This window comes from Pinus tabuliformis, chromosome 5_1, assembly GCF_031772625.1.
Source record: "Pinus tabuliformis cultivar Carrire ecotype Pingquan chromosome 5_1, CPIR1, whole genome shotgun sequence".
Classification (NCBI taxonomy): Eukaryota; Viridiplantae; Streptophyta; class Pinopsida; order Pinales; family Pinaceae; genus Pinus; species Pinus tabuliformis.
Genome location: NC_142305.1, coordinates 652,313,810 through 652,331,702, shown reverse-complemented (window position 1 = coordinate 652,331,702; position 17,893 = coordinate 652,313,810). Strand labels below are relative to the sequence as shown.

At 38.1% G+C, this 17,893-nt stretch overlaps 1 protein-coding gene across 1 annotated transcript; it reads right to left on the bottom strand.

Moving 5' to 3' along the window:
- Nucleotides 1-3,455: 3,455 nt before the first annotated feature.
- On the bottom strand, nt 3,456-17,662 carry LOC149166683 (large ribosomal subunit protein uL3-like). The gene is given in 5 exon segments (XM_089432741.1): nt 3,456-4,467; nt 4,470-4,596; nt 16,757-17,061; nt 17,175-17,285; nt 17,396-17,662. Coding segments are annotated over 5 exon segments (1,167 nt in total). The 5' UTR covers nt 17,481-17,662; the 3' UTR covers nt 3,456-3,928.
- Nucleotides 17,663-17,893: the final 231 nt, after the last annotated feature.

Sequence of the window (17,893 nt, the reverse complement as noted above, 5' to 3'; positions counted from 1 at the left end):
TGTCAAAAGAGGCCTATTAAATTTTTCACAAGGATCTATGACTTCCTAGACGATAGAATTAGAGTTACTAGAGAAGCTAGATTATTGGGAAAGCTCTCAAGTGCTTTTAATTCTACATTTCTAGTACTAATTCCAATAGTCATTCTATGATCTCAAACCAATATCCCTATTTAGCTAGGCATATAAAACCATAGCAAAGATACTAATAGCAAGGGTCAAGATAATACTATCAAAGGCAATCTCTCACAAGCAATTTGGTTCTGACTAAAAGACAAAATCAAGATGTATGCACAACATAAAAGACGACACCATATAAAATCATATAAGAAGCCAATGATCATATTGAGGTCCAAATTGTCAAAATCTTACGAGGCCACTCTATATTGGGCTTCTTGCTCCATATATTAGGCTTCTACTTTTGCATGTTATTTCACATCGCTGATATAAAATGGATTAATATGTTTGTTATTTCAATTTCTTATGCAATACTCATTGCTGGCCTTTCAATATGGTTGGGAAATGCTCACCTAGAAATGGGTAACAGGGAACAAGGTTAGGATCAAATCCTTCCATTGAGTCTTTCAATATGATTAGGAAATGCTCACCTAGAAATGGGTAACAAACAAGAAGGCTAGGATCAAATACTTCCATTAATTGCACAAATATGACCATTCTCTATGCAAAAATCAAAGAAGCTCTTTAAACCATGTGGAAAATTAAGTTTCAACTATTTATCAAACAAAACCATGTGGAAAATTAAGTTTCAACTATTTATCAAACGAAGGATGAAAAGATGACCAATCAATGGAACTAAAGGGCAAAAAAATGCAATCCTATGGAGTTATTATGTAAATTGTTTAAAAGAAGCCTACACAAGGCTCAAGGTAACAAAGGGCATTTGGCTTGTCACAAAACATTGGTAGGTACACAACATCGATGGACCTTAGAACAATGTTCTTATGGAGTGATTGCAGAAAAAACTCTAAAGAAATAAGGTTCCCATTAAAACTAGAATCTCTTTGTGACTAAAGAATATCATTACAAGTAGTGATACAATCAACAGAAGAAATAGGCATGGGACATTGATCTACATGCCAAGTGGGGAAGATGATGAGACAACGAAGTACCTATTTTTAAAATATAAATATGCATTGTCGATTGGGTTTATCTCAATCACTGGGAGAAATCATTATTATTCTTCCCACCCAAGTTCAATTCCCACAAGTGACATAGGTTTTGTTAAGTTTTGATCTATGAAGGACCAAAACATTTATATCAACATCAAAATATGAATCAACACATTATAGATCCATTGTTCCAAAAATACATGATCAATGGATATAGTGGAGCCATGCTTAAAAAAACGGTATAACAAATAATAATGGAAAATTTTCCACTATCATAATCTAGAGTATGTAGTTAGCCCCGTAGGAGAAGCACATAGCTCCTTTAATGGTAATTATTTATGATTGTTGTTAGTATTAGCTCTGTTAAAACAATAAAAACCCTCGGTAAATTGGGAAATTGAACATTGGTAAGTCCGAAGGGATGCTTTAATTTTATGGAACTAACAAATGCCCTGCAGATCTTAGCAGAGAGATTATGTACGTTTCTTTCTAATACATGACCCTGATAAGCACATGCACGTATATAAGCGGGGATGGTCCAGTCATCAACCACTGCATTTTATTAAATTCAACGCATGATTTGGGAATGATTCAGATAACAACGCTGCATGACTCTCTCATGTATTTTGAAATGTGTTACGGAAAAAAGTCAAAATGTGGTGCTTCAACAATTTTAGTTTTGTTGATCACTATATGAATGGAGATATGCATATAGTTTTGTCCATTGTAATGATGCTATAAAATTAACGATGGCCGTGTAATAGTTGTAAAAATACATTAATAGTTCTATGAACTGATAAATTGTTATGGTTTGGCTGTCCTCAACTATACTTTTTCCTGATCCATGTCACTTTAATTTCAGTATCAAAATGACTCCAGTCTCATTCAAAACTGGTTAGTCCTAAATCCTTTAGAGTAAATATTTACAGCAATTAAGTCTCGATGGTGTAATTCTATTCTGTATAAGGCTTTCTAAATCCTCTCAATCAAAGATTTCATAATATCATAATCAGAATTAGACAAGCATGTCAAAAGTACAGTCAAGAATACGGTATGCCCATGATTATGTCGAAAACACATTCCAATCAAAAGGTTTATTCTCGACTGTACTCTTGTTTATTATCTCGTACTGTTTATGGCTTTCGCATAGTATTAACAGATTCTTGTGCAGGTACAATCAGTCCAAGGACTACCTTGTCAATAACCTATATTTAATAAGGATTAAATTGAATATTTGTCTCTACATCTGGAGTTGCTTTGCAGTTTATATGTAGCCATGTCATACGTCCATTTTATGTATTTGTAGGACAGGTAACTATCTTCATCTTCTTCAGATACCCAATACAGAATTTGGGTGTTCTGTAAATATGATCAAACTTCAGAACACGCAGAATGACCTTGTGCAGGATAAAAGATAGTTGGATCACGTATTTTCACCACCAATACATTTCCACGGTTTACTTTTCACAGAAAATACAGTTTGCAACCAAGCTACTACTCACACTTAAGCTTAAATTTCTACAGTACTAATGATAATATATTTAGAAATAAAAGATCACTCGTCGAAACACTCACTTTAAATAACCCGGGTATCGTTGTACAGGATTATCACACTGGAAAATAATATAAATTATTTTATGCCAATTGGTATTTTCCTAGGGCAAACAGCAGGGCTCTACAGCTTGCACATCTGCTGTCGTGGACTTAGATTAAAGAACACCAAAATATCAACTTTCACATATACGGTAAGAGCCATCATTAAGAGCCAGCACACAATGAGCAACTGTCAATATCACAGCAGTCATCTAACAAACACTAGCAAATAATATTAATATAGCAAGCTACTTCTATTTAAGGCTAAGGATTTCTCACCTACTAATACTCGTATGATTCGAGATGAAAGATCATTCATTGAAACAAGCCATTTGAATCACTTTCACTGATATTATCGTACAGAGGTATTAGACCGGAAAATAATGTAAATTCTTTTGTGCCAATTGGTATTCTCTTAGGGCAGGCAGCATGCTGTATAGAATACATGTGCATTATCGTGGTCCTAATTTAAAAAGCACGAAAATATCAACAATTTTCACATATATACAGTAAGTGCTATGAGCACAAGAAGCACCAACTTGCAATATCACAGCAGCCAACCAACTTGCAATATCACAGCAGCCACCTAACAAGCACTAGCAATCGATATCAAAATAGAAATCCCCTCTAGCAATCTTTAGCACTCATCATGTACGCTACCCAAAGCTAAGATCTAGCACTAATACCTTTTAAAGCAAAAACAAATGACCATATCAGTATATCATGGCTTCAATATCAAAAAAGTGAACTAATAACAATTAAATAATTCATATAGAAGTGGCATACAAAAATCTTCATATTCATAGCAACCACTTCACCATCAGTCAGTCAATCTTGAGAGAAGAAAGTCATGAAAATGGATATTTGCCTTCCAACACAACAAAAGAAGACATCATAATGAGCACAGAACACAGTAATCCATTTTCAAGAAGGCAGACAACATTGTCTCTTTTAACCTAGCAATTAAATAAATGGCTGTTTTTATGCAGCTACTCTAACACTTAAAAAACAGCTATAGTTATGTGCTCCCAATAATGAATACTGAAAGTTGCCTCCCAAAAATCAGTGCTCAATAAAATTATCTGAAAAATCCAATACATAACAGAGGATTGCAAATCAATATTCAAAATTAATCCTTGAAGTTAACCTCACCTGCAAAAAGTCTATATGCAGGCATGGATGAAACATCCACAACTAGTATTAATTACCTAAGCCTTCAATTTACCAAAAATCTTGGCCTTTTCCTGGGTTGTCTGGAATCGCCCATGTCCAAACTTAGAGGATGTGTCAATGAACTTCAACTTGATTTCCTCCAAAGCGGTACGAGAAGTCTGTTTCAGCAATGACTGCCGCAAAGTAACCACCCGCTTCTTGGTGCCCATACAACATCCTCTGATCATAATGTAATCATCTTTTACCACACCATAATGAGGGAAACCACCCATTGGTGTTATATCCTTCTCAGTCCTATCGAATTCAGTCATTGCTTTGTGGGATTCCTGATCTGACTTGCCAATCTTGTAGATCTTCTTATTCATCTCAGTACGATGATGGTAACCATTCTGACCAGCCCTGGCAACAGTAAAGGAAACCCTAGCTGGATGCCAAGCACCAATACAAGCTACCTTACGCAAACCCCTGTGAGTTTTTCGGGGCAGTCTTGTAACACCCCACCTGGTTACCACACCTTCATAACCCTTACCCTTTGTGACACCAATAACATCAATCATTTCATCTTTTTGAAAAGAGCATCAATAGGAACTTGTTTCTCAAAGAAGTTATACGCATAATCTACTTTCTGGGCAATTGTTCCCCCATTAACTTGTATTTCCATCAGGTGTGCCTTCTTCTGTTTCAATCCTTTCATCTTCTTAATCTGAAAATGTGAAATTGGGTAGCCTGGAGATCAATAGACTAAAATATCTTCATAGACATGAAAAACATTGTCTGAATCACTTAACTCCATTTTTTAAAAGACTGATACAAATGATAGGTCATATTTGTAAGATAGCATAAGATTTTCCCAGAAGTAGAACAATCACAGAAATTGGCATACTACAAAGCAAATTCTTTAACCATTCAAAGTTTGATTTCCAGTTCATTTTGATTCTTACTGAGAACTACTGAAACATTCAGACAGTATTTCGTGTATAGGATTTTTTGCATTTATTGTAGTTTGTATCTCTCAAATCAGTCTGAAATGGCTACAATGAATAGAAGGAAACAATTTATAAGAAGTCAAGGCCATGATAACCACACAAGCACACTGTGCACTTATTCCATGTATACAGTTTTTCGCACTTACTGCAGTTTGACTTCATTGAATCAATCTAAAATGGCAGCAATTGATAAAAGGAAATAATGAGCCGGGACCATGAAAATAATCAAAACGAACATTAGGCTTACAATCCCTGATATGATGTTCATTCGAGAATGAAAAATGACTCCACAGAGGATAGAGGTGAAAGAATCCGGATGTAAGCAAAGGCTAAAGCAACAGATTCAGTTTGCAGGGCAAGAAACTAAACACCCACAATCACGCCATGCAAGTAAATAAGTCTAAAAAGGAAAATTAAGCTTACAATCCCTACTGTGATGTTCACTCAAAAATCAAAAACAAATCCCCAGAATATGGAAGATGGAGGAGGTGAAAGATATAATCTAAAAGCAAGCAAAGGCAATTCAACAGGTCAAGTTGGAAGGCCAGTTATCCATCTTGAGTAACCCTCATCAGTTATCATTGAAGTAATCACAAGCTAACATCTTCTCCAAAGAAAGGAATCAAATACTGATGATCACAAATGTGTATGACCCAAAATTATCCATTTTGAATCCTGCATCCTGAAACAGCACTCGGGAGAATCAAATTGACAAAACAAAAAAAAAAATTGCAAAGATCTGCCATGGAGCCTGAGGAGTGATCTCAACCTGCTATCTTGAGCCCATGAAAAGAAAGGAAGTACAAATGTTAAGTTCACTGCCAGAGATTTTGTGAACAACCATCTAACAAGCATTGAGCCAATAAATCAAAGATTTACTTGGAACAAGAGAAGAAGAGAAAGGGGGTATAGTAATGGGAGGATTAGACACATTCCTGAATTCTGATCAGGAAAAATTGGGCAGCCAAAGAACTTGAAACATGACTGTATTCTATCCTGAAAAGTTCCCTCATGGATCACTGGCAACTCAGCATGGACACTGTAAAGGGGAAAACCAGGGCCCTGACAATCCCCTTTCAAATTTGAGTTCATGTGATATTAACAACCAGATTGGAATGCCTGGTAAAGGTTTATGAGAGGAGAATACACCCACTGCAGATCCAAAATATAAAACCATAAGAAACTGTAAAACATTTAATTGCAACTGAAGTAAAGTTTTTTTGTAATGTATTCCGAGAAAAGAAAAAAATGAAGGGTGAAAATGAAACACTGCAGACAGAATAGGCCATGTGAGAAGATCAGGGGACTTCATTGAAAAATAATCAGGTCTAACCCAATCTGGACCTAGCATACAAAGTAAGAGAAATTATTCTGAAAACAGAAATCAAGTAATCAATAGCTCAGAGACACATGGATTCAAAAACCTCCCATGGATCATACCTGATAAAAAGTCTCGGTAAAATATTTTTAAAATAAACAAAGATAACAGGAACAACGAAAGAAATGTATATAGGCAGTGGTTTATTTAAAGAATTTGCTGACAGAAAAGGAGGACAGATATCAGAATAATGCAAAAACCATATTATAATGCATCCAAAAATAATATCAGAAAATACAAACAAGAGATTTTGTGAACAACCATCTAACAAGCATTGAACCAATAAATCAAAGATTTACTTGGAACAAGAGAAGAAGAGAAAGGGGGTATAGTAATGGGAAGATTAGACACATTCCTGAATTCTGATCAGCAAAAATTGGGCAGCCAAAGAACTTGAAACATGACTGTATTCTATCCTGAAAAGTTCCCTCATGGATCACTGGCAACTCAGCACGGACACTGTAAAGGGGAAAACCAGGGCCCTGACAATCCCCTTTCAAATTTGAGTTCATGTGATATTAACAACCAGATTGGAATGCCTGGTAAAGATTTATGAGAGGAGAATACACCCACTGCAGATCCAAAATATAAAACCATAAGAAACTGCAAAATGTTTAATTGCAACTGAAGTAAAGTTTTTTCGTAATGTATTCCGAGAAAAGAAAAAAATGAAGGGTGAAAATGAAACACTGCAGACAGAATAGGCCATGTGAGAAGATCAGGGGACTTCATTGAAAAATAATCAGGTCTAACCCAATTTGGACCTAGCATACAAAGTAAGAGAAATTATTCTGAAAACAGAAATCAAGTAATCAATGGCTCAGAGACACAAGGATTCAAAAACCTCCCATGGATCATACCTGATAAAAAGTCTCAGTAAAATATTTTAAAAATAAACAAAGATAACAGGAACAACGAAAGAAATGTATATAGGCAGTGGTTTATTTAAAGAATTTGCTGACAGAAAAGGAGGACAGATATCAGAATAATGCAAAAACCATATTAGAATGCATCCAAAAATAATATCAGAAAATACAAACAAGACCTGACCCCAGTCACTGAAGAACTACACGAAGCAGTTTCCTCAGTGAAGGGCAAAACCACTAGGCCTGTTTCACCAGGGCTTCTATCAGAAGATGTGAAGATACTGTCAAATCTGACTTTATCTGAATCACTAGGTGGAGCTGAAGAGTCCACAATATCAAAGAGAATGTTTGAAGCCTTCAGCTCAACCTTCCTCACCCATATCCCCAGTGAAGAGCATGCAGTTTATTTTGGCAGTTTCAGACCTAATTCACTATGCAACCAGGATGGTGTTCCTTATATTCATAGAACAGGCAGAGTTTGTGGCAGGTATGCAGATCATAGACACAATCTGATTTTGGTCCAAAAAGGCAATAGCTAAAAGGGCTTCTATCATAAGACGTGAAGATACTATCAAATCTGACTTTATCTGAATTACTAGGTGGGGCTGAAAAGCCCACGACATCAAAGAGAATGTTCAAAGCCTTCAGCTCACCCTTCCTCACCCATATCCCCAGTGAAGAGCAGTGATTCAAACACCCCCCATGGATCATACCTGATAAGAAGTCTCACTACAACATTTTAAAAATAAACAAAGATAACAGGAACAACAAAAGAAATGTATATAGGCAGAAATTTATTTAAAGAATTTGCTGATAGATAAGGTGGACAGATATCAGAATAATGCAAAAACCTTATTAGAATGCATCCCAAAATAATATCAGAAAATACAAACAAGAGCTGATCCCAGTCACTGAAGAACTACACAAAGAAGTTTCCTCGGTGAAGAAGGGCAAAACCCCTAGGCCTGTTTCACAAGGGCTTCTATCAGAAGATGTGAAGATACTATCAAATCTGACTTTATGTGAATTACTAGGTGGGGCTGAAGAGTCCGCGATACCAAAGAGAATGTCCAAAGCCTTCAGCTCAACCTTTCTGTTAAAATTGGCGTCTAGGGCCAAATTCCACCTTAGGACAACTCATATGACGGAGATGATTATTGCACTGGATTCCTCTTTTCAGAAGGTCCAAATTTGATATAAAGATCATCTCATTCTGACAAGCAGAAGTGAAATTTTGAATTTATTCTCTCTCATGTACAAATTGTCAAGACAAGGTCGACCTCAGTCAAATGTAGGATCATGAAGCCCAATGGATGTGTCTCCTCACCCCCAACGAATTCTATACATAGGAGTGACCTCTCTCCTCATTTGGACATCACTCAACACAACACATCACATCATCACTCTCCTCTCTTGATTGGTTCTTACAGCTCAAGGACAGTCTCTCTCTTCTTCGCAATTGTGACAAGAGGCCGATTTTCTGGACTGTTTGCTAGCCTAAAATTTCAGGATTACAGGGCAGAATTGACCCTTGCTGTTTTGACCAAATTTTGACTGTGTTTTGAAGGCAGAATTTCGATTGGAGGCCGCATTTCTTGGAACAGAAATCAAGGTGATTGAGACAGTTTGACCAGGGTTGACTTCAGCATTGACTTCTGATTTGACCATAGAAATTACAGCAGTGTTTGACTGGGTTTGACCTAACTGTTTTGGGCTGACTTTGACTCTCTTGGAAGGCCAAATTGGACTGTTGTTGACCGAGTTGCTTGGAGGACATTTTGGTGCTGCTTTGACCAGCATTGACTTTCTGGTTAGGGCTGCTGTTGACCGTTGTTGACTGCTGATTTTGACAAGACTGTTTTGAGCACGTAAATTTGATATTTGTACTCTCTCTCTCTCTCTGAACTATTGAAGAAAAATAAGAAAATTTGATCAAAGGGTTTTCCCCCACATCACGGTTTTTCCCTGGAATCCACCAAATCGTGTGTCCTCTTGTCTTGGCTCATCTTCTGCAAATGCTTTTACGTTCTATCTGTATTTACTATCAATGTGTTTTAAGTTAATGGGTTGCTACTTGAAATAATTGGAAATTGTCATTGGGCTGATAAGGAACATTGAAGTAAAAATTGTGCTAAAGCATATAGAACATACCGTTGTTATCTAAAATTAACACTTCCTCACCCATATCCCAGTGAAGAGCAACGCAGTTTATTTTGGCAGTTTCAGACCCACAGAAATTACAGCAGCGTTTGACTGGGTTTGACCTAACTGTTTTGGGCTGACTTTGACTCTCTTGGAAGGCCAAATTGGACTGTTGTTGACCAAGTTGCTTGGAGGACATTTTGGTGTTGCTTTGACCAGCATTGACTTTCTAGTTAGGCGTGCTGTTGACTGTTGTTGACTGATGATTTTGGCAAGACTGTTTTAAACAAGTAAATTTGATATTTGTATTCTCTCTCTCTCTCTGCTGAACTATTGAAGAAAAATAAGAAGATTTGATCGAAGGGTTTTCCCCCACATCAGGATTTTCCCTGGAATCCGCCAAATCTTGTGTTCTCGTCTTGGCTCGTCTTCTGCAAATGTTTTTACGTTCTATCTGTATTTACTTTCAATGTGTTTTAAGTTAATGTGATTGCTACTTGAAATAATTGGAAATTGTCATTGGGCTGATAAGGAACATTGAAGTAAAAATTGTGCTAAAGCATAGAACATACCATTGTTATCTAAAATTAACACTTCCTCACCCATATCCCCAGTGAATAGCAACACAGTTTATTTTGGCAATTTCAGACCTAATTCACTATGCAAACAGGCTGAAGATGGTGTTCCTTGTATCCACGGAACAGGCAGAGATCGTGGCAGGTAGACAGATCATAGACACAATCTGATTTTGGTCCAAAAAGGCAATAGCAAAAAGGGCTTCTATCAGAAGACATGAAGATACTTTAAAATCTGACTTTATCTGAATTACTAGTTGGGGCTGAAGAGCCCAAGATATCAAAGAGAATGTTCGAAGCCTTCAGCTCAACCTTCCCCGCCCATATCCCCAGTGAAGAGCAGGGATTCAAAAACCTCCCATGGATCATACCTGATAAGAAGTCTCAATACAAGATTTTAAAATAAAGAAAGATAACAGGAACAACGAAAGAAATGTATATAGGCAGAGCTTTATTTAACGAATTTGCTGACAGATAAGGAGGACAGATATCAGAATAATGCAAAAACCTTATTAGAATGCACCCCAAAATAATATCAGAAAATACAAACAAGAGCTGACCCCAGTCACTGAATAACTACGCGAAGCAGTTTCCTCGGTGAAGAAGGGCAAAACCCATAGGCCTGTTTCACCAGGGATTCTATCAGAAGATGTGAAGATACTATCAAATCTGACTTTATCTGAATTACTAGGTGAGGCTGAAGAGTCCACATTATCAAAGAGAATGTTCGAAGCCTTTAGCTCAACCTTCCTCGCCCATATCCCCAGTGAAGATCACACAGTTTATTTTCGCAGTTTCAGACTAATTTCACTATACAACCAGGCTGACAATAGTGTTCCTTATATCCACACTAGGCAGAGTTTGTGGCAGGTAGACAGATCATAGACACAATCTGATTTTGGTCCAAAAAGGCAATAGAAAATAGGGCTTCTATCAGAAGACGAGAAGATACTATCAAATCTGATTTTTTCTGAATTACTAGGTGGGGCTGAAGAGCCCACGATATCAAAGAGAATGTTCGAATCCTTCAGCTCAACCTTCCTCACCCATATCCCCAGTGAAGAGCAGGCAGTTTGTTTTGGCAGTTTCAGGCCTAATTTAGTATGCAACACGTCCTACAAGATTATATCAAAGTTTCCAGGCTGAGGATGGTGTTCATTATATCCACAGAACAGGTAGAATTTGTGACAGGTAGACAGATCATAGAAGCAATCTGATTTTGGTCCTAAAAAGGCATAGCAAAAAGGGCTTCTGTCAGAAGATGTGAAGATACTATCAAATCTGACTTTATGTGAAGATACTATCAAATCTGAATTACAAGGTGGGGCTGAAGAGTCCATGATATCAAAGAGAATGTTCGAAGCCTTCAGCTCAACCTTCCTCACCCATATCCCCAGTGAAGAGCAGGCAGTTTATTTTTGCAGTTTCAGGCCTAATTCACTATGAAACACATCCAACAATATTATATTAAAGCTTCCAGGCTGAGGATGATGTTCCGTATATCCAAAAAACAGGCAGAGTTTGTGGCAGGTAGATCACAGACGCAATCTGATTTTGGTCCAAAAAGGAAAATAGCAAGTACACTTAGTCAATATAAGAAGCCCGTGGGTGGAATGGGTTTCAGCATGTTTCTACTGTGCATTCTTTGTTACGCTAATTAATGGGTCCATCCAGCTTCTTCAAGGAATGGGTGCCCTCTTGCAGTTCTTTTCTTCATCATAATCGTGGGCACGCTCGGGGAGCAATAAAATGGGAAAAGCTGAAAGGAGAGATCAAAGACCTCAAAGTGTCCTCGAATATTGCCTCAATCATCCACTCATGGTTTATAGATGGCACTCTGGTAATGGGGGGAGATGAATATCAGCAAAGCCAGTACCTTGAAAAGGATACTACCAGATATTAAAACGTTTCAGGTACGGAAATAAGCAAAATCAAATTAAAGGTATTATTCATAGGTGGATGTCCAAAATTCAGAAAACAACAGCAAAACACCTAGGGGTTTCAAAAAGGCAGATTTTCCACTATATATCTAAGATTCTCACTTTCAGCCTCTGCTCATGGTACAACAACTGGCAGTCAATTGTTGACAAACAAACAAAAAAGAAACTGCACACATGAAAGAACAAGAAATTATCTCTTACAAGCAAGCTAGCTTTCATTCAATCAGTAGTGATGGCCACACCCTCTATCATATTTCAGTTTTGCTGCCACCAAGGAAGGTCATAAAAGGTAATAACAGAAAATGAAATCTCATCCAAGGCATTCCTATGGAATGGGGCAAACTACAGAAGGAAAAGGCAATTGTTGCCAATGTTATCAGAACCAGAACAGTCAACCCTAAACCTAGAATCAAACTGGGACCAGCTAAAGAAAAAGAAAAAAGTCAACCAAAATCTCTATAAATATGAAAATTTTGAAAAACACACACACACACACATATTCATCTGCATCCATATGAATCGAACCATTATACACAAATATGCAAGTTTCTGATATATATATATAGCAAGGGTGCATAAAACCAAAATATGCACCAAATGTGCTCCATCTCTGAACCCAAAATACATTAACAAAGAAGCCCTAGATGGCATCTAAAGTCCAGAAAAACGCATGCCAAAAAAATACCTAAATTTCATCAAAATCATTGCCTACATTGGAATCCTCATCATCAATACCTACATTTTATCAAAATCATTGCCTATATTGGGATCCCCATCATCAATATCACTCTCTACGGATTAAAATAAGATAGAAAATGCTTAAAATGCCAAATTGAAACTGAGAGATAAGTACATTTTTACTACGGTGACAGAGGAGTTCAACAATCAACGCCAACATCAAAGTACACCAAGAATCCAAACCCTCATACATGAAAGAATCCAATGGAAACGTTGCAACCCACCCCCAATCCCTGATATACTGAAAACTGTCAAGTCTGCCGGATTTTGATTGGGATACAAGCAATATGAAATCAAGTCTCATCACCAATTCCGGCCTCTGGAGTTTTGGTGTTTGGAATCTATTTGCAGTAGTCCCACCCGTGTTCAAATCTCTGAAGGCATCACCCATTCCCCCGTAGTGTAGGAGGACACAAGCAATATGAAAGCAAGTCCCATCATCAACTCTGGCCTCTGGAGTTTGGTGTTTGGAATCGATTTGCAGTAGTCCCACCCGTGTTTTACTTTCTCCATATGAAATCCAATGAGCTTGGAACCACTCTCAAACATATTGAAACAATTTAAATTTAATGGTGATGTTAAAATTTTACTTTAAGAATTTAACATTACCATTAATTACATAGCATTAGCAGGGCCCTAGGGTTGAATAATAGGCTGCCCCGCTCAGAAATTATTGTTTTTTTAAATTGCATTTCAAGTGTCCTTAGTCGCATTTTACAGAATTGGGCAGTTTGGTGAAAAATGGCCAGTTGGATACCAAGCCAGCCAGTTCCATAGCGAGCCAGCCCTTTCAGGTTCCATGCCACCAGACAGAGCAGTTAAAGCCTGGAAACTACCAGACTAACCAGTTCAACTTCTTCTGATAACATAGATTGCTGCATGGCAAGTTGGATGGGGAGTTAGAAGATTAGACATGGTCAGCAAAGCCCTGATGACCAAACTGTCATGGAGAATGACCATTGAACTCGACACTTTATAGGCCAAAATATTAAGATCAAAATCCTTAGAGGAATCTAGCGCTTCAAAGATCTACCCTAAGTGTCAATTATCTGAAACAGTACTGCATACAACATCAAATCAATATATGGCTCCATTTTCTGGAAGGTAAAATAAGGGATAAGCGCTTGACAGGCACCCTCCTATTAAAGATTGTGAAGGCTAGAACAGTACATGTCCAGTAATGGAAAATATGTAATGGATCAACATCAATGCATATAAAGAGGAGACTCAAAACCCATCTGATCCAACCTATCCTGCAAAAAAAAATTCATTTGACCCATTAAAATTTGATGGAGAAAGGATTAATGTTATCCTGTCTTGGAGGAGAATTCTACAAAAGGAACGAAAGGGCAGCCTATGTCAGAACAAGGAAGGAAATGTCTTTTTACTGTGACAGACAAGGATAAAAACCTCATATCTACCCAATTCCAGTGTTTCAGAGACTCACCTAAAAAACGTTCCCAGGCTGCCAAGTACTTCACAGGGGATGTGGAGACTTGCTGGAAGATTTCAGGGATGTGCCAGGTATATACATTCAGTTTTGACAATGTTCATTGAAGATTAGGCAATATGATCATTTCTTGCATCCATTTTCTTTTGTATTATATGGTATACGATATCTCAATATGAATCCGTACACAATGCAGCTAAAGACATGGACTCTCACTTGAGCTTGTGGTGATTTAAGTATTGTCTTTTCAGTTACAATATTACAGCAAGCAAAGTCTCCATGTAAACAAACCAAACAATGCAACATCTCCAAGGTCTATTGCTCTTATTCTACAGAACCTATCCAGCAGGGAATGCCTTATTACATAATCATCATAAACAAGAAATTTGAATCAGAAAAACTGGTATAGAGAGAAGTGTTCATCTCATAGCCTCTTTACAGACCTTGTTACAAATAGAAAATAGTTACACTTGGAGTTTCCTAAAGCTAAACTGCATTTTTCTCATGTCCAAATGCCAATAATGGGATGTCACTCGGCCTTTTCTTAAATGCTTGAGCTTTTTCACAACTAGTTAAATCTAAGGACTTGCACACAATACTAGGTGTAGAGTCTAGGCTACCTTGTTTACAAGCATCTATGAATGTTTAAACTTTACACTAAGTTCCAGATTTTTTTTATATTTATTGGTATGTGTGTGTGTGTGTTATTGCTGTCCCCAACCCACAATCCATTAAAAAAATTGGGTACACGCCCTAGGCATCCTGCGGGCACATCCCTCTATCCCAGAAACCAGTGCAATAACAACTGCAACAAAGGATATATGGCTTACCTACCAAAAAAAATAGGCGGCAAAATTCAGGATCTCAAATAAAGTATCAAATCCATAGATATGGCCAAAAGTGGTTTTATTCTTGTCACCATCAATCTATGTAAAGATTCTCACAGAGGAACCATTGAGGTTCAGATGAAGGATTATCCCACCAAGGTACAGTGGATATCCAGGAGAAGCAAAAAGTTGTGGCCAACTGCTCCTGAAATGTGAATTTTCCACCCAGATATAGAAATTATAGAACTCGTGGTCCAACCAGATCACCATAAAGGTTAAATATTCCAAGCAGTTATTCAAGAAATGGGGCAAATCCACATGGTAGGAAAAAATTCTGAAGAAAAACTGGGCTGTAAATCAAGCCTAGAGGACAGTCTGCTATCAGAGCAATGAGCCAAACCAGAGTTTCTCCAGCATGTTAGTTGCTTGGTTTCTGAGTCTCATATGGGAGGTTTAACACTAGGCTATGTATGTATTTGTTTTACTCCAGTTCAAGCAAAGTTCGTCATCTGATTTATATTTAAACAGAGTATTAACACCATAACTAGTATGTCTAGTGGATTCAATACCAGAGCTAGTATGGATTCAATTCAAAAGAGCTGTGATAGGAACAGGTAGGGTTAGAAACAAATATTGTGCCGCGTCAGATCAATATACAGAAATCAGGTTTACTCAATGAGGCAGATCCAAGTTGAGGAGAATCTATATCAATGCCAGATCCAAGAGAAAGTCCCAAACAATTTGATCCCTTGAACCCACCATAGTCAGGTTGGTTGAATGCAAACTTTGCAGGAGAATCTAATTAAATCCAGATTAACAGAGGGATAAGTTATCAGTGATTGCCATGAAAGGACAAGAACTAAGGAAAATCTTCCTCAAATACCTAGGTGTGGGGAAAACAATTCAACTGAAAGCAAATGTGCACTGACAGCAACAAATGAAACAATGACAATGGGAACATGGCCCGAAAATGTGAAGCAATGACAATAGAAGCCTTCAAAGTCATTATCGGAAGGAATTCTACGCTCCTCATCTCCTTAGCAAGCATGTAGTTACTAGTTCATGAAAACTGGACAAGAGGCTTAGAAACTTTTCAACCTAGTCAGATTACAGCATGTGAGAAGAGAATCCAATCAGATGCCTGATTGAATGGCCAGCAAAGCCACCACACAGAAAAAGCGATAAAAGATGGTAGTAAGCACATCAAAAAAAAATAGCAATACTACATATACAGCTTCAACAGACAACAAATCAAAAAGAAACACTGCGGGAAGTGTAAAATTGCTTGGCATGTAAAGCACATAATAGCACAGAGAACCAGTTCTCCCGTGTTAAGATGTGAAACAGTAAGATGAGAAGAAAGGGGAGGAAGCGCTAGATATGCGGGACAGGGGACGTGGAAATCGCGTGGCATTTTCTCCTCTGTTATGCAGCATAATCACATATCATGGAGATATCAAACTTGCATATCAAAGACCATGAATACTGCAGGGGGATCTAGTCATAGGTAAAACAAAGTTGGTGGAGAAACCGATGTAATCAAGGGGCAGACTGTTGAATGTAGAGACAACGATACACCCAACCCAAATGAATACCGGATCAGAGATTTGGTTCCCTACATTGCACCAGTATCAGTGTTCATTTAATATTTTTGCTTTAAGAACATGAAAAGGTCACATAAAAGATGAACCTTTTTTTATCTCATGTGTCCCGGTCGAATGCAAAGTTTAATAAAATCAAACAATCTATATATCTGTGCTTAGGCGGGGTCTAGAATGAATTTGATGTTTTCCAATCTGGGGCTGGACCCTGGGTTTGTTGTCTTTTATAAAACAAAATGGCACATCTGCAGGTCCCCTACATAGCAATCTATGTAGCTTCATCACCTCGGGGTGGTATTCTGTTTCCGTTTTCCTAGTCAAAAACAAAAAATCAATTATCCGGATAGAACGCTTGCATACCTGGGTGTGAGCAAGAACCCTAATGACGGTTGCATACTTCTTCATTTTCTCGAGCTCCGCCTGGATCTCCTTCTTACCATCCTCGGAATCATACTTCTTGGCGTATTTAGTGAAAGCCTTCTTCTTGGCCCTGTACCAGTTTTTGTAAAACCGCCTCCGCACCTCCTCGCTGAGGTGCTGAGCCCACACTGTGTTAAGGGTCCGAAGCCCTCTGGGTGTCTTGATATAAGCGACAACGCCCACGATCACCATTGGCGGGGTCTCGATTAACGTCACAGCCTCGCATGTTTCCTTCTTGTGAAGCTCTACAAATAGAAAAGCGTATCGATTAATTAGCTAACTAACCCAAAAAAAAAACAAACATGAGGAAGGAATCGATAAGGCAAGGGGATCTAAAGAAATAAAGAGATGGGCTCACTGGATCCGGGCTTCTCGACCTCTCTGACGATGTGGGTCATGCCGGCCTTGTAGCCCAAAAAGGCCGTCAGCTTGCAGGGCTTCGATGGATCATCCCTAGGAAATGACTTCACTGCATTTATCACAACGCACACAGACACATACAGAATAACAAGATTAGTTTCTGCTGTTCTCGTTGGAAAAACAGAGAGACAGAGAGAATTGTGAAATATTTTTCTGCACCTTTGCCCCTATGTCTACGTGCCCTCTTGCGAGGGAGAAATCCCAGAGAGCCATGCCTGGGATGCTCGAACTTCCTGTGACTCATCTCTTCAGCTGCAACTCCCCCTCCTGCTTCCTCCTGTCTTCCCCCAAAGTCCCTAACACCCGACTATTAGTCGGGAGCCCTGAATAGCCTATCCACTCGCCCAAACCCTAATGTTGACACAAACCCTAAGACCAACCAAAAACCCTAGAGCCCAAATACCCTTTTCTCTTTAGCAGAGTAAATGGTTAGGAGTCACGTTATTTTTTCAATTTCATGGTTATTAACTAGGGTGGTGAAAATGAGGTGATGTTGTTCAAGTGTTTTTATGATCTGTTAGCCTCGTGCGTAGGTTGTGTTTATATTTTAAGAGTTTTTGTAGCAAAGGATCTTGATATTAAGTGTTGAAAGATAGCTCTTTCCTTTATTGTGTTTAGAGGTCTGCATAATATATTGTTAAACTAATCTTTGACTTT